This window comes from Staurois parvus, unplaced genomic scaffold (assembly GCF_062004578.1).
Source record: "Staurois parvus isolate SC_StPar_1 unplaced genomic scaffold, SC_StPar_1.0 ptg000011l, whole genome shotgun sequence".
NCBI lineage: Eukaryota > Metazoa > Chordata > Amphibia > Anura > Ranidae > Staurois > Staurois parvus.
In genome coordinates, this window is record NW_028317807.1 from 6855752 (window position 1) to 6881625 (window position 25874).

The 25874-nt window shown below is 39.9% G+C and overlaps 1 protein-coding gene across 1 annotated transcript in view; it reads left to right on the forward strand.

Moving 5' to 3' along the window:
* The window catches only part of LOC149473738 (caspase-8-like), a 124235-nt gene that overhangs the window by 20894 nt on the left and 77467 nt on the right, over positions 1–25874 (forward strand). Inside the window, exons 2-4 of the mRNA XM_089670360.1 lie at positions 483–820; positions 5949–6054; positions 16214–16346. Of these exons, the coding sequence (XP_089526486.1) occupies positions 510–820; positions 5949–6054; positions 16214–16346 (550 nt within the window). The 5' untranslated portion in view covers positions 483–509. The remainder of the gene's footprint in view (positions 1–482; positions 821–5948; positions 6055–16213; positions 16347–25874) is intronic.

Here is a 25874-nt window from a genome sequence, read left to right on the forward strand (position 1 = left end):
TTATAGAAGTTTGTGGTGCGGTTTTAACGCTTGGCAAATGCCTATCAACCGCCTCAAAACCGTGCATATAGGAGAGTTAAAAACGCTTCCCAAATGCCTGTCTAACGCCTGTCAAACGCTATAGGGGCGTTTGGAAACAGTTAGAAATAAAGTCAAGTGTGAACGAGCCCTAAGTGTAGCATAAAGTGTAAGTATGCTCTGCATTCTTGATGTTATTGGAAGAGCCAGCCCACCCCAATAGCACTTCTGCTTTGAGACACACCCAGTCTTTGCCATGACCCATTTTACACAAGGTTTTCTATCCTATCCTTATCCTATTGTAGGCCCTCTCAGTTATATCCCCTAGTGGACGTCCCCTGTCCGACATTGTCCGCCAACACCACTGTGACTTGTAATATGTAAATGTAAACATTCATTTGGGTTCAGGGATATGTGGTTTTCTATTTCTACCATTATCTAATTCTAACTGTTCCTTTATTTAGGTAAAAAAAATAATGTGAAACTCTCAAATGAATTTAAGCACTATGGATAATCGGATTTCCCAGTTATTTAGCATTATCAGTGACTTGAGCTCTGAAGAAAGTAGAGATGTGAACTTCTTGTGCAAGGACTTTGCTCCACGAGGAGCTTCAGAATTGAGTGACCTTATCACAACACTAAAGAAGCTTGGTTATACCGATCAAGAAAAAATGGATCTTTTAGCAGAGCTGCTGTACTATTTGAAGCGATTCGACCTTCTTAAAAAAAATTTTAAAACTAGTAAAGAAGAAATGGAGAAAAAACTAAGAATTCTAAAAATGGCAAAAGTTACTCCATTCAGGTAAGCAATTGAATAAACAATGACATGTATAAATGACTTTTTACAAGGATATTTGTGCTGATTTTCCAAGCAGAGTGATATTCAGGTGTTTATAATTGAGCATTTTAGAGCATATTTTGAGTGTTTTACATTTGTACTCAAGATTCTGGTGTTTTTGTTTTAGCCAATGGAGAAAACTAGGGGATGAGAACAGTTTTTACAGGCTAGAAAATACCTGAAATACACCTGAAAAAAACATAGAAAATGATTGCTTTAAGCATTTATAGGTGCCCCATTGAAGTCTAGATGAAGGGGTCCTGCGAGACTCCGAAACGTTGCCGTGCTATAACTATGTAATCGTTCATTAAAACTTTTGGACCCAAATTGGTGATCCTCAGTGTGCTGATGACATTCTCCTTTGCTGATTCTGTTCAGTTCCAGCCGACGGTTGCTGCAGTACCCAGTATACACACAGCCATTTTTAACGCAGACACCTGAGCACACATATGTGAATAGTCACTTTTCAAATACCTCGGATTTTGGATGCTGAGTGTTTTGGAGCTTCAGGCTACAAAATGCTCAGGTGTGAATGGGGCATGAAAGTCTTGCTGACTGACAAATGGCTTCATATTGCCTGCCAAAGCGATACCACTGCTCCCACCACCCAATTACCATGGCAAGCACAAGAGCAGAATTTTGAAATCTACAGACTGAGCATTTATGTATTAGTAATGCAGTGCTGATACAGGCTAGACAGCCCACAAATACTTTTACACTGGCTATACAACATTACAATGTAATTGTGCAATTTCTGACTAACCCATTTTACATTTACAAAACTATGTAATGTGAGGGCCTGCCTAAACAACCCTTTTTATTTGCTTCCAGTCAGACTTGTAATATACTGTATCGTTGTTGCTAGATCTAAAATACATGGTAAAATCTGATTGTAATAAACATACTTACTGTATAGGAAGGCTAAAGTGGTTGTAGCCACCAACACGTCTTTTAGTCATTCCACAACATATTGTTGCTGTTAAGCATTTTATAAAATGTTAACAGATAGGTATTCTTTAATGAACAATAATAGGTATTCAGTGCAATTGGTTAGTAGTTCTTCTCTTCAATACATTGACAATGAGCTTCATCAGAAAGATCTGTCATACAAGAAAAGCAAAATAGGCTCAAAGATACATATACATACACATCATGACTGAGCACAATATATCCCCCTGAGGGCCACCACCAGCTCCATTCTGGGCCTTGGGGCTGGCTATCCTTGGGTTGTGACCCTCTGAGTAGCACAACATGTGAGTGTGATATAAATATTGTGCGCTGTCACGGAACTGTAATGTGCATATACTTATGTATCTTTGAGCTTATTTTGCTTTCATTTATGACAAATTTGCATAACGTATAAGTAGTGCTATCTTCATTATGAAGCTTATCACAAAACCCATTGAACAGAAGAGCTACTGACCAATTGCACGGAATCCCTATTACTGTCCACTAAAGAACCCTTATCTGCAATATTGCTGGGACTGATGAGCTACTGTTGCACTTTTAGGAACTACTATACAGCTATCTAGTAGCCTTACTTGCCTGAAGGTTTCACTGGGGCTGTACTCAGGTGCACCATCAGGAAAACTGGACTCCAACACTAGCCAACTGAATAGATAGGACTAAGGACTGCCTCTCCCATAGCTATTCCACAGAGGCCTTTGCCTATTGCATATATTAGGGCACCCCTCACATGTGCAGACCTTTGGTCCATTATTTATCCATTGGTTGAAAAAAACGGACATCAGTGTATTGCTATAAACAAACATATGATCATCCACTTCGGCTTCCGTTAAGATCCTTTTTTGAAATGGATCATACCTCTATTTTCGTTCGCTTAAAAAACAGAAACGGACCCAAACAGATGTAAACAGACAAACGGTCCATTTTTGCATCCATTTTTGCATTGGTTGTTAGAAGCCGACACCTGCCGGCGTCCTAACAACTAATGACTCATCTCTGGAGTCGGCAATTACATTCAGAGCTGACAATGAAATTCAGAGGCAGCAAGTGAAAGAGCCTCCCCTACAAACGCACGCATACATACAAAAACGCATGCATTTTTTTTTCACTGTTTCACGGACATGCACAATTTTAATGATTGACATGTTGGATATCTATTTACTCAGTGCAACTTTATCATTCATTAATTGTGCTTGTTTGCCCTAAAATTAACTTTAGTGTATTTTTTCCTGAAATTGTACATTTCATAAACTGTTGTGCTAATATGTGACATAAAAAAATTGGAACTGTCACAAATGTATTCACTAGGGTGTCTGCTTTCAGAAAACATATAAAGTTTTTTGTTTTGGGGGGGGGGGGGGTTTAAGTAATCTCCATGCCTAAAATTATTTTTTAATTATGCTAACAAAAAAATTAAAAACATTTAAAAATGGCTCTAGGACTCAAGTGGTTATTGACTCTAGCTAGTGAATGTAAAAATTGATGAATACCTGATGGTAAGCTGATCAAAAATGGATGTAAACTGATGAAAAATTGATGTAAACTGAATCCTGTTTTTTCTTTGAAAAAATGTGACTTAACTGATGAAGCAGGCAGACCGCCCATTGAAAGGGGTCTAAACCAGTTATTCTTATCCATACTGCAGTTATTGTTTATTGTTGACTAATGAGTTGATGTCAGTACAGTGGTACAAAACTCTATTCTAAGTTACCACGGCATAGTGATTAGACTGTCTAGCAGACTGTGCCTGAATCTACCCTTTCTCTTTCCATTTGTGTTTATACCACCATTTACTCTAAACCATGCCAATACGTTGAGTTCGTTGCCCATTAAAAGGTTTTGTGTCTATGTCCTTGTACTAATCCACAGCCAAGTTAAAGGTATTTATACTCATGCTCTCTCAGCCCTGGCTCACATATGTGCGTTCCTGCCGGCCGCGTTTTGCGCAGACACGAGAGCCCATTCATTTGAATGGACTTCCGAGCCCCAGGACACGCAGGGAAGAAGTCCAGCCCGCACAGGAACCTCGGCTCCCAGTACGGTTGCGATTTCCAGTGGGCGGCGTGCCATTAGAATTAATGGCACCCGTTCGCGGGTCCGCATTCTTCTGTGTGGGTGGTGAGGCTGCACGGATTTTTGTGCAGAACCGCAGCGGCACCACCTGCACCTAGCCTCAGTGCTTGCAGCACTTTTAATTCAATCAGGTGTGTCAGAGGGGCTGAGGCTGAGGTAGAACAGAGAACCCAATCAACCAAGCGACTCCTGTGGGGATAGCGCTACTTTTCTATATGTATGTATTTTAACTCAAGATAAATGTTAGAATAAAGTATACTTTAATTAAATTCCATTTTGAGTCAATGGCACCTTAAAAGTCCCACTTTAAGGGCCAATTCACACTGCTTTTTTTTGTTCTGCATCCAAAATGCACAGGAAATAAGTTATATGGTTGTCAATGTCATAGTTCACATCAGTGCTTGCAGTTCCAGTGCGTTTCAGAAAAAAAAGTAGAACATGCTGCATTTTTTCTGCAGAAAAATGTATGGAACGCGGTAAACTCATCAAAAACGCACTGGAAAGCACCAAACCGCACTGGAAAGCACATGTCCCTATTTAAATTGAAGAAAAAGAGAGGGGGAAAATGAACTGGAATGCATAAAAAATGCACTTGAAAGTGTCAAAAATGCACAGTAACACATCAAAAATGCATAAAAACGCACAAGTAGAAACGTATCCGGAACTCATCTGGATTGCGTTTCTATAGTGTGAACCGGCCCTAAGTATTTGTCTGTGGCAAATGTTCTAGTACTTCCGAATGTGGTGCCTGATTTCCTATCCTGTCTTATCTTTTGACAATCAGATTGTAATGTGTCACACACAGGAGGCAACAGTCCTCCTCTACAGCATGTCTTTTCTGCTCAAGCTGTGGCTGCTTTCTGAAGCAAAGGAACTTTGTAGGTCTTTGCACAACTTTTTGTTTTCATGCTCCTGTATTTAGCGGATTTAGGTGTCTGTTTATGAATCAGCGGTAATAGATCGCTGCTCAGTTCTCCGGCATTCTCAGAGAACACAGTTCTCCTGTGAATGCCTTTTATGAAGCAGTTCTCAGAACAAAGGGAGAACGGTCTCCAAACACTGGAGAACGGTCTACAAATGCTGGAAAACGGCTGATTTTACTATAATCTCGTGAGATTACAGTAAAAGATCAGTTTACTAAACAGAGGTAAATTATCGCTGCTTAGTTTGCGGTCCCACCGATTCTCCAGCTCTGGGCTGGAGAATCTGGAGAGAGAACACAGATCTCCAGTGAAGGGCTGAACATGTTCTCCTCTGATCTCCTGAGTGTCATAAACTGTGAATGACCAGAGAATAGCTGCGATCCTCTGAATCACAGCTATTCTCTGTGTCATAAACGGACACCTGAAAGTGGAAGCCCTGTTAGGGCTGTAAGCGTTCCGCAGGAGGGATCCGTTTTACAGGTAAGTCTGTCATAATTTGCAAGTATGTTGTGAATACTAGAACCTTATGACAATAACCTGCAGGGGGACTATTTCTTTTAAAGAGACTCTACTACTGCTTTAAAGTGGTTCTAAAGTCAAAAAGTTATTTACCCTAATACATTCTATGCATTAAGGTAAAAAAAAAACGACACTACCCAATCCCTAAACACTTACTTAGCTCCTCTCTCAATCCAGCGCAACTGCCGGCAACACTGCTCTCCTCTCTCCTGATCTCATAGGAGACTCTGAGAGCAGCAGGACCCATAGGCCCCCAGTCAAATCATGTGAAGAGGGAGAAAGGGCGTGGTTGAGCTGTTCTGTGTGTGCCTATGGACGCACACAGTCTGACTTGGGAGCGGGCCCGCATGATTGCCCCCCCGCAGTACTCGGCTTGCTAAGGGGGCACCTGCAGGAAAGGAGAAAACAGCGCTAGCAAGGGACTCCAGAAGAGGAGTTGAGGGAGCAGGTATAGCGTATTTTTATTTTAATTTTAAAAATTATAGCCTTTACAATCACTTTAAGGTGAAGATCTAATTGAGCTTTACAGTGTACCAATCTCTGCATAGCATATATTCTCACAGGACAGTCCAATCTCTGGTAGTGACCTGTGTTTTTTGTTTGTTTTATAGGTTGCTTCTCTACGAGCTCGGTGAGCTTGTGCCAGACTCGGAATTTAGGAAAATCAAGAGTGTGTTCAGTGATGAAATTCCCAATGCTAAACTGGACAAAGCAACTGTAGGAGACATTTTCTTTATGTTAAACATTTGAAGTTCACGAAACTGTTAAACTCTTAGGCCTCTTGCACACTTTTTTTATGGATCTGAATGTAGATTCATTAAATCATAAAGAATAGTGTAGTGCTTCTAAAGAACTGTGTCTAATACACAATCAATATAAATTAATAAAATAAATAAGTGCCAAACTAAGATTCCAAAAGGAAATCTATCACCCACTTAAGAAATACGTGTACCCACATAAAAAAATATGTGACTACTGCTTCACACAAACATATAAATAATGTACCCACATCTATTAAATTCAGTGAAAAAAACTTAATCCAATAAGGGAACTCTTAACAGTGCTCACACAGTGCCAAAAACAGTGTCATGAAAAATTATAAATGTGTCCTCTTTGATGGAAGACACTCTTAACAATGTCCTTTTGTGGAAATGAATAAATACATGCAATGTGCAACAGTGATAATCAAATAAATCCGTGACTGTGCCAAAAACACTCTCCTCCTGTTAACGGCTAGATTGCCTCCTCACCTCCTCCTAATGACCCCAAAGGGGCCAACAGGCTTGCAGGATCACCCTGGATACTTGATTTATAATGGCCAGCAGCTTCCTTCCTTCCCTGGATCTCCTTTGTGGGGCTCCTAGTGCCCTTGATCAGTCAAGGTGGTTCTGAGGGATAATAGCTCACCAATCCAGTGAGCCAAGAAAAAACCTCTAAGTGTAGTACTTTAGTAAGCTTCGTTTATTCCAAGAGTAAAGAGTATCACTCACATTACAAGCAGTTCTTCCCTCCTCACTGATGTGTGGGTATACTGCATGTGAATGGGACTTCCTGGGTGTAGCAAAATGGCGTTGCACGCCGGAAGTGCGTCACCTCGCACCGGAACTACGGACTCGCGAACCTACGCGTTACGTCACCGTCTGCTCGTGACTTCCTTGGGGTATCGCACTACGAGCGTAGTCCCTCGCTTTATACTGGACCTAATGTTTGGCTTTAATTGCGGCCCGCCCCACATGCATTCAGCAGTGCCCGCGCCATTTTCTTGGAGACATCTCCCATTCAAAGCAGCGGCCATTTTTCTGATGTCCTCCTTTATTTAGCCTGCCGCATATTACAACATCAAATGAATAGGGAGATCTCTAAATACAAATAAAAACCACACTATTGGAGTCATAACCTAAAAAACGAGGAATCCTAAAGCTAATCAATTCTTAAATTAATATTAATAAACCTTTATTAAAAAAAAAATTTTATTATTAAAACTGCCGATGAATCCCTCCATTCTATATATTAAAAAAAAAATCGGATAAAAACAATAAATAAATAAATAAATACATTGACACCCAATCTAAAACCCGGGGGATGGACCAAAAAAAATAATCATATAATTGATACCAATAAAAAATTATAAAAAAATATATATTTAAAATGAAAACCTACATAAGTAAATAAAAATAGTATTAAAATAGTATTAAAAAATATTATTAGAAAATATATAAAAAGATATATAAAAACTATATATCAAAAAAATAATCCCTACATCATATAATCTACCCACACATTTACATGATTCAATTTTAAAATAACAAAGTACAAACAGAATAATTCCTAATCAATGAGAAATATAATAAAGATATAATGAGAGAATCCATAAAGGCGTCTTCACATCTCCACCAAGTACTAGTTATATTGTTATTAAAATCTTGATACAGATGACCCAAAACATTTTTTTCTGATCGATATTATTGTTCACAATGTTAATCCATAACTACCTCAGTTAAGAACTTGATAAAGTAATGATATACGTAGCCTAAATATTCGCTTCTCATAAGCATTAATAAACCAAAGCTTATTCTCAATGCAAAAAATAATAAATAAAAATAAAAAAAGCCTCAGTAATCACTGATGAAACAGTTTAAGTCGAACTCGACATTTAACCCTTTGGGGGCTTGCGTATTCATACAATAGATCCACCTGGACTCCGCCTGGCTAAGGGATTTTATTTTATTAGTCCCCCTCCAATGTTTCTTGTATTTCTCAATCCCCCAAAATTTAATTTTACTGGGGTCCTTATTATGGTACAAAGCAAAATGTCTTGAGACACTGTGTTTTGGGAACCCTTTATTAATATTTTGGACATGCTCCCTGAGCCTTTGCCAAAGTGGCCTCTTTGTCCTTCTTATGTATTGGAGCCCACATTCACACTCCAAACAATATACGACTCCCTCAGTTTTGCAAGATATGAAGTCATTAATCTGATATTCATGGCCAGTGACAGTAGCGATAAAACTTTTCCGTCTTTTATTTGATTGTTTTGTAGCTAAACACGTGAAACAATTTCTACATGGAAAAAATCCCTTCTCATTCAGGAAAGTGATATGATTTTTTGTGGGAGGATCTAGTACATTTTTGACCACCTTTGTCCTAATCGTAGGGGCTCTTCTATAAATAAATCTAGGGGAGTCAGGTAATGATTTCCCTATAACCGGATCCAACTTAAGGATATCCCAATGTTTTTTATATATAGTTTCTATCTTTTTGAAATGTACATTAAAGTCTAAAATAACCGCAGTTTGTGCAGTTTGTGTATTTTAGACTTTAATGTACATTTCAAAAAGATAGAAACTATATTTAAAAAACATTGGGATGTCCCTAAGTTGGAACCGGTTATAGGGAAATCATTACCTGTCTCCCCTAGATTTATTTATAGAAGAGCCCCTACGATTAGGACAAAGGTGGTCAAAAATGTACTAGATCCTCCCACAAAAAATCATATCACTTTCCTGAATGAGAAGGGATTTTTTCCATGTAGAAATTGTTTCACGTGTTTAGCTACAAAACGATCAAATAAAAGACGGAAAAGTTTTATCGCTACTGTCACTGGCCACGAATATCAGATTAATGACTTCATATCTTGCAAAACTGAGGGAGTCGTATATTGTTTGGAGTGTGAATGTGGGCTCCAATACATAGGAAGGACAAAGAGGCCACTTTGGCAAAGGCTCAGGGAGCATGTCCAAAATATTAATAAAGGGTTCCCAAAACACAGTGTCTCAAGACATTTTGCTTTATACCATAATAAGGACCCCAGTAAAATTAAATTTTGGGGGATTGAGAAATACAAGAAACATTGGAGGGGGACTAATAAAATAAAATCCCTTAGCCAGGCGGAGTCCAGGTGGATCTATTGTATGAATACGCAAGCCCCCAAAGGGTTAAATGTCGAGTTCGACTTAAACTGTTTCATCAGTGATTACTGAGGCTTTTTTTATTTTTATTTATTATTTTTTGCATTGAGAATAATCTTTGGTTTATTAATGCTTATGAGAAGTGAATATTTAGGCTACGTATATCATTACTTTATCAAGTTCTTAACTGAGGTAGTTATGGATTAACATTGTGAACAATAATATCGATCAGAAAAAAATGTTTTGGGTCATCTGTATCAAGATTTTAATAACAATATAACTAGTACTTGGTGGAGATGTGAAGACGCCTTTATGGATTCTCTCATTATATCTTTATTATATTTCTCATTGATTAGGAATTATTCTGTTTGTACATTGTTATTTTAAAATTGAATCATGTAAATGTGTGGGTAGATTACATGATGTAGGGATTATTTTTTTGATATATAGTTTTTATATATCTTTTTATATATTTTCTAATAGTATTTTTTAATACTATTTTAATACTATTTTTATTTACTTATGTAGGTTTTCATTTTAAATGTATATTTTTTTATAATTTTTTATTGGTATCAATTATATGATTATTTTTTTTGGTCCATCCCCCGGGTTTTAGATTGGGTGTCAATGTATTTATTTATTTATTTATTGTTTTTATCCGATTTTTTTTTTTAATATATAGAATTGAGGGATTCATCGGCAGTTTTAATAATAAATTTTTTTTTTTAATAAAGGTTTATTAATATTATTTTAAGAATTGATTAGCTTTAGGATTCCTCGTTTTTTAGGTTATGACTCCAATAGTGTGGTTTGTATTTGGATTTAGAGATCTCCCTATTCATTTGATGTTGTAATATGCGGCAGGCTAAATAAAGGAGGACATCAGAAAAATGGCCGCTGCTTTGAATAGGAGATGTCTCCAAGAAAATGGCGCTGGCACTGCTGAATGCATGTGGGGCGGGCCGCAATTAAAGCCAAACATTAGGTCCAGTATAAAGGGAGGGACTGCGCTCGTAGTGCGATACCCCGAGGAAGTCACGTGCAGACGGTGACGTAACGCGTAGGTTCGCGAGTCCGTAGTTCCGGTGCGAGGTGACGTACTTCCGGCGTGCGACGCCATTTTGCTACACCCAGGAAGTCCCATTCACATGCAGTATACCCACACATCAGTGAGGAGGGAAGAACTGCTTGTAATGTGAGTGATACTCTTTACTCTTGGAATAAACAAAGCTTACTAAAGTACTACACTTAGAGGTTTTTTCTTGGCTCACTGGATTGGTGAGCTATTATCCCTCAGAACCACCTTGACTGATCAGGGGCACTAGGAGCCCCACAAAGGAGATCCAGGGAAGGAAGGAAGCTGCTGGCCATTATAAATCAAGTATCCAGGGTGATCCTGCAAGCCTGTTGGCCCCTTTGGGGTCATTAGGAGGAGGTGAGGAGGCAATCTAGCCGTTAACAGGAGGAGAGTGTTTTTGGCACAGTCACGGATTTATTTGATTATCACTGTTGCACATTGCATGTATTTATTCATTTCCACAAAAGGACATTGTTTAGAGTGTCTTCCATCAAAGAGGACACATTTATAATTTTTCATGACACTGTTTTTGGCACTGTGTGAGCACTGTTAAGAGTTCCCTTATTGGATTAAGTTTTTTTCACTGAATTTAATAGATGTGGGTACATTATTTATATGTTTGTGTGAAGCAGTAGTCACATATTTTTTTATGTGGGTACACGTATTTCTTAAGTGGGTGATAGATTTCCTTTTGGAATCTTAGTTTGGCACTTATTTATTTTATTAATTTATATTGATTGTGTATTAGACACAGTTCTTTAGAAGTGCTACACTATTCTTTATGATTTATTGACACTGTTTGGTATCAGTTCTTGAGTGTTGGCAGCTGTGGAATAAGTTCTATACTTCCATCTCATAGCGCAGGAGGATCTTTGACTAAATGTAGATTCATTGTTGTTTATGGAACCGCACACAGCTGTGTGAGGCCTCTTGCTCATGGGAGTATAAAACATCGTATTTTTACTGATTTAAAATTAGATGCATTGTTGTCTATGGCAGGGGTGGGCAACTTGGCCCTCCAGCTGTTGTAGAACTACAAGTCCCATAAGGCATTACAAAACTGACAGTTACAAGCATGACTCCCAAAGGCAGACGCATGATGGGACTTGTAGTTCACCAACAGCTGGAGGGCCACAGTTGCCCACCCCTGGTCTATGGGATAAACTAAATTTGTAAGTGGTGCCTATACTCAGTGTTTAATATTTTCATATAATGGTGCTCATAACATATAACCATATATAATACAACTTAGTATAGATCCACTCCTGTGATAGTGTCCATAAACTCAATCTTCCAAACCCATGAAAAAAAAAAAACAAACTCCACAGCAGTGTGACCCTATATTATAAATATGGGTCTCAGCACACTTTATTAGATAAAAGGATCTCCTCTTCACACTCTGTTTCCACCTGCAGGACTCTCCAGCACTCTCCAACACACCTCCGTTCAATTATTTTCATATGAAAATATAAGAATCACAAAAATGCCATCATAGCACAACCTGTGTTTATTCTCTTAAAGTGTTACTAAACCCAGGACCCTGCATTCACTATATCTGGTCTCCCACAGTACACAGAACATGGAAGTGCAAATATTTTAGTAAATATAAACTGCTACATACCTTTCTCATCAGCAGTTAGAGTAGTCTTGTGACTTCTATTAGTGTCCAGCCAAGCACATGTTCTAGGTTGTAGGAAGAGTTTTCATTTTGCTCTACTCTGACTTCTGTCTGGACAGTGTTGATTGGCTCTGTGCCTGTGCTGATCACATGCACTCTCCCAAGGAAAAAAAAAAAACCTCTCTAGCCATACACACCAAACTGAGCATGAGCAGAGTGACTCCACACGATGTGTAGGCAGCGTACCACACAGAGAAAGTGATAAGCGAGGGGCACTGGAAAGAGTGGAGGATCAGAGAAGTCAGGATCAAACTGTATTTTTACGCAATGCAGAGGATTAACCCCTTGGGTTCCACAGTGGGTATATATGCTTTACTGCATCTACAGACTGATTTTACTGAGTTTAGTAACACTTTAAAAACCTTAAGCCACATACAGGGGTTAGACAAAGAATGGAAACACTACATATTTTGCAGGTAGGAACACAGAGAACACCTGAACTGTGCGATCCCACACAGTGGCAGATCCAACACAAAACACCAACACACCAACACCAACACTGACACAGATCAGCAGGCCAAGCAGGCACCAGAAGAGCAGGCTGTGGGATCATGATGATGTCATTACTCACTGCCACATTTCACATGTGTTGGATGTCTGGCTGGCCGGGTCCCACTCACACAGAAACTAGACATCAGAGTCAGACATTACCTTCCTCCATAGGCGCAACTCCACCTCCGCTGATGAATGGTAAGAGAAGATCTGGAACTCCACAGTGATCAGCAGCCGCTAGCCTGCTTGCACTAAGGGACTGTGTCTGAGAGGAACACTGGAAGGAGCAGCAGCTCAGCTGCTACACTGGCCCCAAACACACAGCATCTTCCTCTATTCTTTCTTGCTCCCATCTGCCACCCCTCCCCTCAGCTAAAGGATCATTCACGACATGGCGGCGTCCCACACAGAGAAAGTGCCGGCCTGTGCTGCACCCAGGCGTCCCTAGGTAGCAGTGCAACCTAGGCAGCTGCCTAGTGGAAGCACCGAGCCTGTGTCCCATTAAAAGTCAAAGGATTTTTACCACGTACCAGTCTAAAAAGAATAGCGACGTATGGTTTTTAAAACCCTTGCATATGTTATTTACATGTTCTCCAATCCTGACTGCCAATTTTCATGTTGTGCAGCCAACATACTGATATCCGCACTAACACTCAAGTACTTCTGTCGTGTGCGTACTATTGACAATTAAATACGGTGTTCCCTTCCCTTATTCACAAACTTCCCCAAAATGCATATAAACACTTTAAACCCCAAAAAGTGTGATAATCTTATGAAGTATGCTTAGTATCCCAAGTATATCAATACAAATAAACCCCCCTAGTGCAAAATAATGACAATCAAATACAGTGTACCCTTTCCTTATAAACCAAACTTCCCCAAAACGCATATAGACTTAAACCCCAAAAAGTGTGATAATCTTATGAAGTATGCTTAGTATCCCAAGGATATAAATACAAATAAACCCCCCTAGTGCAAAATAATGACAATCAAATACAGTGTACCCTTCCCTCATTAACAAACTTCCCCAAAACGCATATAGACTTAAACCCCAAAAAGTCTGATAATCTTATGAAGTATGCTTAGTATCCCAAGTATAAATACAAATATAATAAGTGCTCTGAACAAAAACAAAAACCACACAAGTCCCAAAATAATTAAATAGTCCTTCAAAATATCAAAGTCATTCAAAATCTCAAAATCAACCTCCAGGTGAAGACAGCCTCCAAAGTGATTTCTGAAACCAAAAATCCTCAAAAAAAAAAGAAAGGAAAACGCACATAGTGTATTATCCTTAACAACTTGAATTTTTCATTCCATAACGCATGTGATTCACACAAAAACACTTGTGATCACTATATGGTAAGGTGAATAGCTGTGTAAACACATGCCCGTGAAACAATCTAGTGATAAAAAACTGTGAAAAACGTGTCCACTTCTAGAGTGTGCAAATTAAATACCCTTACCAAAAAATTATAAACACAAGCTTAGTAATCCTCCAGGCAGGGTACTGATATATAATAATAAGTCCTCCAGAGGGATCTTCACAGCCGCAGTATTATACTCCTCTCCACATCAGTCTCCAAACGATGCCCACCATAAATGAAACCACAATAGTGTAATTCCATAAAAACTTAAACAGAATATACTTTATTCATGTGCTTACATATATCTTCATCTTTAAAATTGCCATCAAACAAGAAATCAGCCCAGCCAGACCTCCGGAAATCCTCAGCAGATCCTCTCCTGCGTCTCAGATAGAGATTTCCAGGATCCAAAATGGCCGCTTGATCGCTTCCGATTCAGCTGTGCGTGTGCGTACTATTGCACATGATGAATTTTTTAATGTCATACTTTTCCTTGTTTGATCAGATTGAAACTTTGACTTTTTTTCTTTCGCTCTTTAACACAGTGCGGCACAGGGAACACATTTGCCGCATGTGAAGAAGCCCACATCATCCAGGAATGTTACCACTTACTTTCAGGAGTCTGGTATGTTTGGTACTATCCTGTTTGTGAGATGTAGAGTCTACCTATAAAATAAATGGGGTGTCCTAGGTAGGACTTTCCCCAAAGTGGGGTTCCTACATAATATAGGCCAATGCCTCCTAACAATGATCTCAAATTATTTGTACTGGTAATTGAAGCCTGTAATAAAAGGACACTCAAAGGTGGATTATTTGTCTAGTAACTAGTAGGAAAATACGTTACTAGTTAGGAGGCATTGGCATTTGAATGGAGGGGTGTTGGAGAGTGCTGAAGAGTCCTGGCAGGTGGAAACTGAATGTGGAGCAGATATCCTTTTATCTAATAAAGCGTTCTGAGACCCCCTATTTATAATATAGGGTCACTTTGCTCTGGTGAGTGTCAGTTTGCTGGGGGCACGTGGTGACAAAGGCACTGGTCAGCATATTATATAGAAACTGGACTTCACTGGAGTGGACTGTGTTTGTTATACACTGTTTTTTGGTTTGGACAATTACATTTGTGGACACCATCACACCAGTGGATCCTTGCCAAATTATTTTATTGAATGCAAAAGAAAAACAAAAAGAGAGCGCGCCAGCCTAGTGCATTATCGTAAAATATATTTAATGAAAGGATAAAAAGGTATTTATCATACTCACAATGGACATATAAAACACAGTTTTGTCCATTGTGAGTATGATACCTACCTTTTTATCCTTTCATTAAATATATTTTTTACAATAATGTACTAGGCCGGTGCTCCCTCTTTTTGTTTTTCTTTTGCATTCAATGACTTTGGACTACCCCGGTCCGTTGAGAGCAGCAAGGAGTGCATATTCCAGGACATTTATATTGTCACCCCAGCCTCTGCTGAGTCCATCCCCAGCGCAGGAGTAAAATATTTGCTGTGTTTGAATGAAATTATTTTATGTCTGGTTATATGTTATGAGCACAATTATATGTGAATATTAATCAGAGCGTATTAGTGCCGCTAACAAATTTGGTTTATCACTTATTTTAAGTGCATTTATGGGTGGCTGCTATATAGAGGGACATAAGAATAGTTTTTAAACACTATCCTAGGCACAGTACCTTTAACTAGTTATTGTTGTCTATGGAATAATGCAAACAGCTGAGTAAAGATCAGTAATACTGCGATGAGTATAGATCCATAAAACAAAAATAGAAAATGTTATGTTTGAGTGCAGTGTTTATAAACATACGCATGTGTACGTGTTTTATGCTGGTATACACTTACGTGCCTTTATGCTCCTTTGGCACCTTTACATAACATTTTACTCTTTTTGTTAACATGATACTGAACATAAACATCAGTAAATTCTTATGTCCATGTGCAACTGGAATTAAAGATGTCCTTAAAAGTATTTGAAGCAAAAATTCTTATGAACTATACCGATGTCCAGCTCTACTAACAAAGTAGATTCTACCTGGACTTTAAAAATGAAATATATATAACTGAAAAATACACAGATCATCACAAAGGTCATAGTTGGAAATATGTGAAATGTGACCTTTCTGGCCACACAAGTGGACTTTTCCTAACACTCCCATTTGGAAAATGGGCGCATGTGTGGATAGTGTATACATTATTAACAAAAGCAATTGAAAAACAGGGAAAATGTGTAATTAAACAAACCTTAGGGTATATATAACCAACATTATTGGTAATCATTCTGGGGTCATGGTAAAATCTACCTATATAACATACATAATATTTTCAATCTGTTTCAGAGCATGTTGGATGTATTTATTGAGTTGGAGAAAAAAATTCCACTGCATAAGCTGGAGTATTTGAAAAAAAAATCTGAACATTTTGTTGATGACTTTAAAATTAAACTTTTGGAATATGAGCAAAACAACTCAGGTATGTGACATTTTGCCAAATAATTAAGAAATCAGGAGACAATCTAGATCAGTTTAATTAGTCAATAGTAACTCTTATGGGAGGAGATCCACAAAACATGGGTTTTTGGTCTAGACCAATGTTTGTCAAGCAGGGTGCTGTCTGTGTTCCCTCAGGGTGTTGTGAGCACGGGATTCCGTTTGCCTTGAATTAGTCATGGTGCGGTCAGGTAAGCCACCAGCACCATAACAACCAATTATGCCCTAGGGCAAGGAAGCATGGTGTCATTCATTGCTATGGGAATGGTGGCAGGTTCACCCTCACCATGGCAATACATGAGTCTGATTCAGGGCAGGTGGCATGCAGGGCTGCCCCTGCATTCAGGAGAAGATGGAAATCTGCCTCCTTCGGACCTCTTCCAGCTTCCACCCTCTGCTGCGCTGCTGGAGCCAGAAGGTATGATATGAAGATAGGGTTGTGTGATTGGGGGACTATGTGATGGGTGGACTTTGATTTGATGGGTTATTCATATATAAGGGGACCTTAATGTATAGGGGAGACTCTGATGTGACAAAGAGCTCTCATGTATGGGGAGGCATTGATGTGATAGGAAAACTCTGATGTGAAGCAGAGTTTCTGGTGTGAAAGAGAAGCCTTTGATGTGAAGAGTGACTTCTTACCTGAAGTTAAGTTCATTAAAGGAGAAGTGTGGGAAATAAAAAAAAAAAAAAACACACATACTTATCTATGTGGCTGCAGCAATGGTCCTATGCTGCAGCTGTCCCCTGCCAGCTCTAAGACATAGAACCTGAGTGATCACATGACTTCTGATCGCGCAGTTCTCCATCTCCTAGATTGTAAGCTCGAAAGAGCAGGGCCCTCGATCCCCTCATGTTTTGCATTGTATTGGTATTGTTCTGTCACATGTTCTCTCCCCCTCTGTAATGTACAGCGCTGAGCGAACTATTGGCGCTTTATAAATACTGTATAATAATAATAATAATAATAATCTTCACTGAGCAGAGAACGGTTACTGCCACTCACCAGCTCTCTGCTCTGCCCCTCTGATGCTCACTGGAGTGCCAGGCTGTGGAGGTGTGGGAGAGGCTGGCTCAGGCTCTCAGCGTTGCAGTTAGGCATCTTGGTGGATCCTGACATTATTGTCAGCTCGGTGACATCAGCTGCTTTAGCCCACTATTGGCTGATCCTGGGTCACAGGAAAGCACAAGTAGTACACAGCTGATCACAATGTAAATACAGTTTCTGGTTATCGGCTGCACTTTCCTCACACAGCAGATGTATTAAAAAAATTCAGAGTCAGTCCAGTGCAGCCCCCAGCCCCAACAGTATCCATCAATTCGGCCAGTCAGTGTCCATCAATGCTGCCAAGCAGTGTCCATCAGTGCTGCTAGTGTCCATCAGTGCCATCAGTCAGTATGCATCAGTTCCGCCAGTCAGTATCCATCAGTGCCACCAGTCAGTATCCATCAGTTCCACCAGTCAGTGTCCATCAGTGCCGCCAGTCAGTGTCTATCAGTTTTGCCAGTCAGTGCCACCTATCAGTGACCTTCAATGCTGCCTTTTGGTGCCCATTAGTGCCACCTTTCAGTGCTGTCTCATCAGTGCCCATCAGTGCAGCCTATCAGTGCTGCTAGTCAGTGTCCATCAGTGCTGATAGTGTCGATCAGTGCTGCCAGTCAGTATCCATCAGTGCTGCCAGTCAGTATCCATCAGTTCCACCAGTCAGTGTCCATCAGTGCTGCCAATCAGTGTCCATCAGTGCTGCTAGTCAGTTTCCATCAGTGCCTCTAGAGTCCATCAGCACTGCCAGTCAGTATCCATCAGTGCCGCCAGTCAGTATCCATCAGTTCCACCAGTCAGTGTCCATCGGTGCCGCCAGTCAGTGCCACCTATCAGTGATCTTCAATGTTGCCTTTCAGTGCCCATTAATGCTGCCTTTCAGTGCTGCCTCATCAGTGCCTTGTCAGTGCCCATCAGTCAGCCTATCAGTGCCCATCAGTGCTGCCAATCAGTGCTACCTCATCAGTACCCATCCAGTGCAGCCTCATCAGCACACATCAGTGAAGGAGAAAAATTACCTGCTTGCAAAAATTTTTAACAGAAACTAAGTAAAAAAATGTTTTTTTCAAAATGTTTGGTCTTTTTTGTTTGTTTAGCAAAAAATTAAAACTCAGTGGTTATTAAATAGCACCCAAAGAAAGCTCTATAAGTCTCAAAAAAATGATAAACATTTCATATGGGTACAGTATTGCATGACAGCGCAATAGTCAATCAAAGTGCGACAACACTGAGAGCTGATTCACATATGTGTGGTGCGGATTGAAGCTCAGGTTTCACAGCTAATTGATACAGAATTTTTTCAATGGTTCTGTCAGGTTTACATCAGGTTCAGGATGGGATTAGATAAGGACTTTAACCTGCTCACACATATGCGGTTTACAAACAGTTCCCATTGAAGTCAATAGCCTGTAATCCACACCTGAACCTGAAGGCACTGCTCAGAAATCGGACATGACTCTTTTTAAAACCGCACTGAATCTACACTGGACATGCACCAGACATATGTGAACAGGCATGAAAATAAAGAAAGGCAGTGAGCGCCCAGGGAGGGAAGAAACAACAGCCGCTAGCACAAAAGGAAAACTCTCTATATCCTCATAAACAAATGGTAAAAAGAAAGTGCAGTGCTATAATGAATGACATATAAAAGAAATTGCAGCGCTATGGTGCAGCGCTATAATATAAACATATAAATGGTGACTTAGGTGAGCAAATAATATATATTATATATGAATCAAGTGCAGCGCTATATTGCAGCGCTATGGTGACAATACATAGAATGGTATTATAAATGAATAAAGTGCAACGCTATATTGCAGCGCTATGGTGACAATATATAGATAGGTATTATAAATGAATAAAGTGCAACGCTATATTGCAGCGCTATGGTGACAACATATGAATAGTGACTTAAGTGAGCAAATGGATAAATGATACAGATAAATGAAATGATTGAAAGACCAATGATCAAATTCTTCTATAGTGTCCAAAAATTGATCATGACATCAGGTGATAGGTGAATCCGTGACAAATTCTTCCTTCTAATGCACTCACCAGAAGTACATATTTAATGCACATTAAGAACAGCAATAAAAACTCCTCCAGCAGGTCAGCCTTATCCACCGCCAGGTATAAGCAAAGGAAATGCACAGCTCTCATGCACCAGAGACAGGAGATTCTCCCAACAGATCGCTCAATCCACAGCAATAAAACTTGCCCCACCTTGACGGGAACAGCTCACAAACCCAGAGAAAGAAAGCGCTTATGGTGCAGTATGTTTATTAAGTATATGAAAGCATCCACATGGAGCAATAAAACAGGGTAATCCACTTACAAAGATGGCCGCCGGACCATTGTTTGGATGCGGCATGACGTCAGCACGTAGGCTCCTCCCTGGACATGTTTCGTGCACGTTATCAAAGGGATCCGCCTCCTCATATGTGAACAGGCACCGTAGGAAGCAATGGTATTTCATATGTCATTCAAACCTCATCCAATCCGCATATACAGTATGTGAACCAGCACTGAAACATGAAAATTGGCCTGGGCAGGAAGGGGGTGAAAGTGCCGGGTATGTAAATGGTTAAAGGCAGTTGTGTGCAACTTCCCAGGTTTCCCATTGACAAGTTACATTTTAAATTTTTTTACATTTAAGATTGGGGTGCCTCAAGATTTTGCATACTTTTAAAGGCTGTCACATTTTTTGAGACATTTAAGTGTATGTAAACACTAACAATGATCTTCTCTTATTTGCTGGAGTTTGGTCTGCTAATTCTACCAATGAAAGTATCAGTTCAAAAAGTACAATAAAATACCTGTTGATTGTGCCAGAAATACAGTGAGCTGATACCTTCCTATGGCCACTGCAGGGTTCTAATGACTGCTGAGAAGCATAGGCTTGGAACTTACTTACAGAAGAGATAAACCCTTGCCCCACCTGGGTAAATACAGACACTGAAAAACCAATAATTGGAAGGGCAAGGCCACAGTTTATTGATTTACAGTGTCGATAAATTTAATCTTTACTGACAAGAAAACATAAGCTTCACGTTTATCAGCAAAAAATTCCTGTCACAGCTCAACTGTGAGCACCCATTTGCCATAATGTAGCAAGAAGACCTGGCCTAACCATCAGTTTAGGAGAGGCATCAGCTGAATGTATATCAATAAAGAGAATAAACAACTACTTTGTTAGCTGGCAAGGTGGAAAAAACATGCCAATAAAGCTGTCAGTAAATGCCAATTCTAGCATTACACGTATAGAACTTTTTGAGGTTTTTTTTTTTTTTTTTTTAAGGGGGGACAGGGTTTTGCTGTGCAAGAATCCAAATTGCTGGACCAATGTATATTGTCTCCGCCTGATCCACCCTCAAGCCATTAAGGGATAACTCTCCCCTTCTTTTTTAATTTCTTAGCAAAATTATTTTTAAGAGAAGCCAGGCTTCCAGTCAGCCAAGAGCCCCTTTTCCTTGAGGTACAGGGGTCCATTTATCAGCCCAACCTCTGTGAACTGCAGAACTTCCTGTGTTTTGGAGATAAAAAGTAAGTATTGTCACCCTAGGACAAGAAGCATGTTATTGGCAGGATCACCAGGGGGAATTATGGAAACAAAACCTGTCAAAAGAAATGTAATACCATTGGTACATCCAGGGCTGCTGAAAGAAACCACCATACAGCCAACCTGACAGGGCCCTCCTTCTTAAAAAAACATAGTTTACAATGCTTCAGTTATGAATAAACACAGTGAGTGATCAGTACCAATCACTCGTGTTTATTCAGGAGACAAAGGGACTAGTAAATGTGACATATGTACCGGGCTCTTCCCCCACTCTCCATCCTTTAAGGATCCTATTGTGTGCTTGCAGCTGCCGGTGGAAAGGACAGGAAGGAAGTTGGTTGCACTGTGGAGATGGGGGCACACAGGGGAGCCTGGGCAGCAGGGGAAAAAAACTGTGCAAAAAGAGGGTGATGGGTGTGGTGAGGGGCAATTACTGGAACTGATCCCCTGTAGGGCTCTCTTTGCAGCAGCTGAAAGCCAGCAGGAGGGAAAGGAGAAGAAGCCAGCTTTCATTTGCTGCAGAGAGAGCCATACAGGGGATTGGTCCCAGTAATTGCCCTCCCCTGCACCCATCACCCTCCCTGCCCACATCAGATTCACCCAGCTGCCTGGGCCCCCCTGGTAGCCTGGGCCCTGTACAGGAGAACTGGTGATACCCCTTTATCCACAGTCCTGGGTACATCTAGACTGGTAAGCCGAAATATACTCAGTGTTTGTTCTTAAGTTTCAACACGTCTGTATCTTTGATGTTTGTATTGTTGGAAGAAACTAGAGAAAGCATTCATGAATGTAATGATTTTAAAAGCTCCTGAAATCCTTGTTATAAATTTAAACAAACTCAATTAATTGTAGATTTAGTTACCACAAGGCCCTCCATGACTTAATAGGGTACTAAGGTTAGAGTAGGCAGCACAAGATCTAAACTAAAGGAGCGCATTGCAGCACCTGTTAAGAGTTGCAAAGCTCATTGTACCTCAGGCACGTGCAACAATCATCCTTTTTTCACTTTTTGTAGCCTTTACAAATGAATAGTAGTTCCCTATGTAAACTGAACAGTATGTTGTCTTTAACCACTTGCCCTCTGTCCAACAGCAGGAGTCTTGCCACAGAGCAGCATGGCTGCGCAAAATCATATATGTGATTTTATTTCCGGGTAGGGTCACGCGCACTGCCCTACCCGCGCCGCTATTGGCTGCTAGGGATGTCAATCACCGGGTTCTAGCCAGCGATTCCCAGCCAGGACTCGGTGATCATTGGCAGGACTGAGAGGGCAGAGACCTGTGTGTAAATAACACAGATCTGTCTCCTGTCAGCATGGACATGCTGCTTTGTATCTCTCTGCTCAGCATGTCTCCCAAATAAAAGCACAAAGCACTCAATGTAAAACACACACAGCACACTGTTAACCCTTTGATCACCCCAGATGTTAACCCCTTCCTTCCTACAGTGTCACTGTTTTTTATTACCACTGATCACTGTATTAGTGTCACTGAGGATGTCAGTGGCAGTCAATTCACACCCAGTGTCAGAATGCCCACCACAGTCCAGCTATAAGTTGCTGATCACCGCTATTACTAGAATAAAAAAAATATAAAAATTCCAGTATACATATATACCGCCATTTGTAAATGCTGTAACTTTAATGTAAACCAATTACTATATACTTACTGGGATTTTTGTTAGCAGGATACATTTTGGCCTAACTGTATGATGAAATTTGATTTTTTTCATTTTTTAATGGACATGTTTAATAGCAAAACGTCTAAAATATTGGGTTTTTTTCTCAAAATTGTCGGGTTTTTTTTATATTATAACGCAAAAAATAAAAAACGCAGAGGTAATCAAATACCACAGAACGAAAGCTCTATTTGTGGGGGAAAAAATTACATAAATTTCATTTATGTACAGCGTTACATGACCTCGCAATTGTTAGTTAAACTAACGCAGTGCTGTATCGCAAAAAATGGCCTGGTCAGGAAGGGGGGTAAATCCTCTGGAGGGCAAGTGGTTAAAGGCCAGTTCACTCCACAAAGCACTCCAGATCCATTTCAGCTGTGTTTCTGCATGAGTGTTTTTATTGCATTTTTTATGCATCCGGTTTGTTTTTAATGCATTTTCTGGATGCCTTCTAGATGCTTTTTCCTTCTTTTTTTCCTGTTTTTTTTCACTGTACTGTGATCCGATGCATTTGTGATGTGTTCCGCTGTGTTTTTGAAGCGTGTTTCCAGTATACTCCAGTGCAGGAAAAATGCAGTCTGTTCTACTTTTCTTTCTGGAATAGGAACGTAGTGGAACTGATAGCATTGGCATGAACTATGCCATTGGAAACCATATAACCTACTTTTCATGTGGTTTTGATGCAGAAAACAACACACTGGACTGCATGTGGTGTGAACTGGCCCTAAAAGTACAGTGCCTAAATGGTTAGCACTTCCTCCTGGCAGTACTAGGGTTGTGAGTTTGAATCCCAACTATGGCACCATCTGCCTGGAGTTTGCATGTTCTCCCTGTGCCTGCGTGGTATTCCTCTGGTTTCCTCCAACACTCCAAAGACATGTTGGTAGGTTAATTCAATCCTGTCTAAACTGGCCCTATTATGTGTATGTATGAATGTGAGTTAGGGACTGATGTGAATGCACAATATATATGTAAGGTGCTGTGTAAATTGACGGTGCTATATAAGCAACTGTTCAAAAATGTGTCATTCACACCTTCATGAGAAAGCATGATGTCTAAATATGGTCCTGTCAGTGTTGAAAGGCGGCCATACAACCATTGTATGCCCAACTGAGTTATTTAGTCCAAAAGCTCACTACATTGAGATACTGATATTTAATTGATAATGTCACTCCGTTGAAAACTGACACTTCAGTTTTGGCAGCTGCTGGGGAAATGTGCTTTGCTAATGCAAGGAAAGGAAAATACTTGGTACTTTAACTTATGGAGGAGCAAGTTGACAGCCCCGTACTTGGTGATTGGCCAGCTATTACATGGAAGCTGGGAAAGTCCTGAGCCCTGTGTAAGGTCAAATTGGCTTGTCTTTCTTCACTTCTGGTTTCTTATATCTACCATGACTATTGGTAAGATCACTGCTTGAGAACTATACAAAAAAGGGGAAGGGAATAATCAAAATGCTGGCTGCCTTACCACTATATTAGTGTTGCCGTCTAAACTGTAATCGAACCAAAAACAAAAAGAGGTTAAATACAGGGTGTAAAGCCCCCTATATGGGACAAGTGGTTAATCCGACATCAAACAAGGCTTGTATCAGAAGTTGTAATTAAAAGTTATTATTTATTCATGGCAGAAAAAATTGCAATACATGAAAAATATATTATAGTGCACAGTGCTTAATACCCACAGTGTGTACATAGACATACAGACAAAATCATAAAAACAATGTCAATTTAATGACGTCCGGACATCACAATATATGTATATATCCCTTGCAATTAACTCATCACGCAAATTCATGTATATACCTAACAATGGTTCGATACAGATGGCACTTCAGGATACATATAAACACATGCCTCAGGGCCTGTTAGCAATAGATGGTTGCAATAATAATGGCACTCTATGGTGGGAAGTCTCTCCCTGCATGATGAATATCACAGGGACTAATAGGGTCACCGGCAATGATCAAAAAATAAAGATAGAAACTGGAAGGGATAACGAGATTACTGGTAAGATAGTGATTTGCGCATCCAAAGTACATTATTAAGTGTTCTTGCATAGCAAGGAACACTTATTGTTATCTCACATATATATTCTTATTCTTATTATAGCCATATTTGCCACGCTAACTCCTCCCACAGTTTTTACACTACAAATACAAGTAATATATCAAAACGTGCGGATTGTTCCCGATCGGATTGCTATTACTTTGTGGAACGTTTCGCCGAATCGTTCAAGAAATATCGCGGTTTTTGCGGCAAAATTTTCCCATAGGAATGCATTGAGCAGCAGAGCACAGCTAGAGTGTGCAAAGGAAAAATCAGAACATGATTTGTAAACTGCCATCACTCTGCCATTTTCAAGCCCACCTACACATATCTTATATCAAAACGTTCAGCTAACCCTGCTGTCACTAAAAATGTTCACGGCTAGGACATACTCCTGATAGTTTTCACAATATGACCATTTGTTTGGACCTCACCCCTCCCATTGACTTTCATTGAAACTCCACTTTAGACACAAGAAATTTTAAGGGACGTTTTTAAACTGCGACTGTGCCTTCATTTTTTATCTTTCAGAGACATACTATACATCAAAATTTAGGTCTGTTTCTTGTGATTGTCACAATATAATACTTTTAAAACTACAAGCGTTTGAAAATGGCAATCGCCAGTGAACTTGGCAAGTTTAAACAGCCTGTTTAGAGCAGAGCTTCTCACACACCTGTGACTGACTGAGTCACAGGTGCAAGCAAAGGTCACTCAGGGGGCAGCTGAGTCACATTAGAGTGAGAAGTGAGAAAGCTACAGTGTGGAAGGCAAAATCAGAACATGATTTGTAAACTGCCATCACTCTGTCATTTTCAAGCCCACCTACACATATCTTATATCAAACGTTCGGCTAACCCTGCTGTCACTAAAAATGTTCACGGCTAGGACATACTCCTGATAGTTTTCAGAATATGACCATTTGTTTGCACCTCACCCCTCCCATTGACTTTCATTGAAACTTCACTCACAGCCACCTGAAATGTTAAGGGACGTTTTTAAACTGCGACTGTGCCTTCATTTTTAATATTGCAGAGACATACTATATATCAAAATTTAGGTCTGTTTCTTGTGATTGTCACAATATAAACCTTTTCACAGTAGCATTTATACTTTTAAAACTACAAGCGTTTGAAGATGGCAATCGCCAGTGAACTTGGCAAGTTTGAGCAGTGTGTTTAGAAC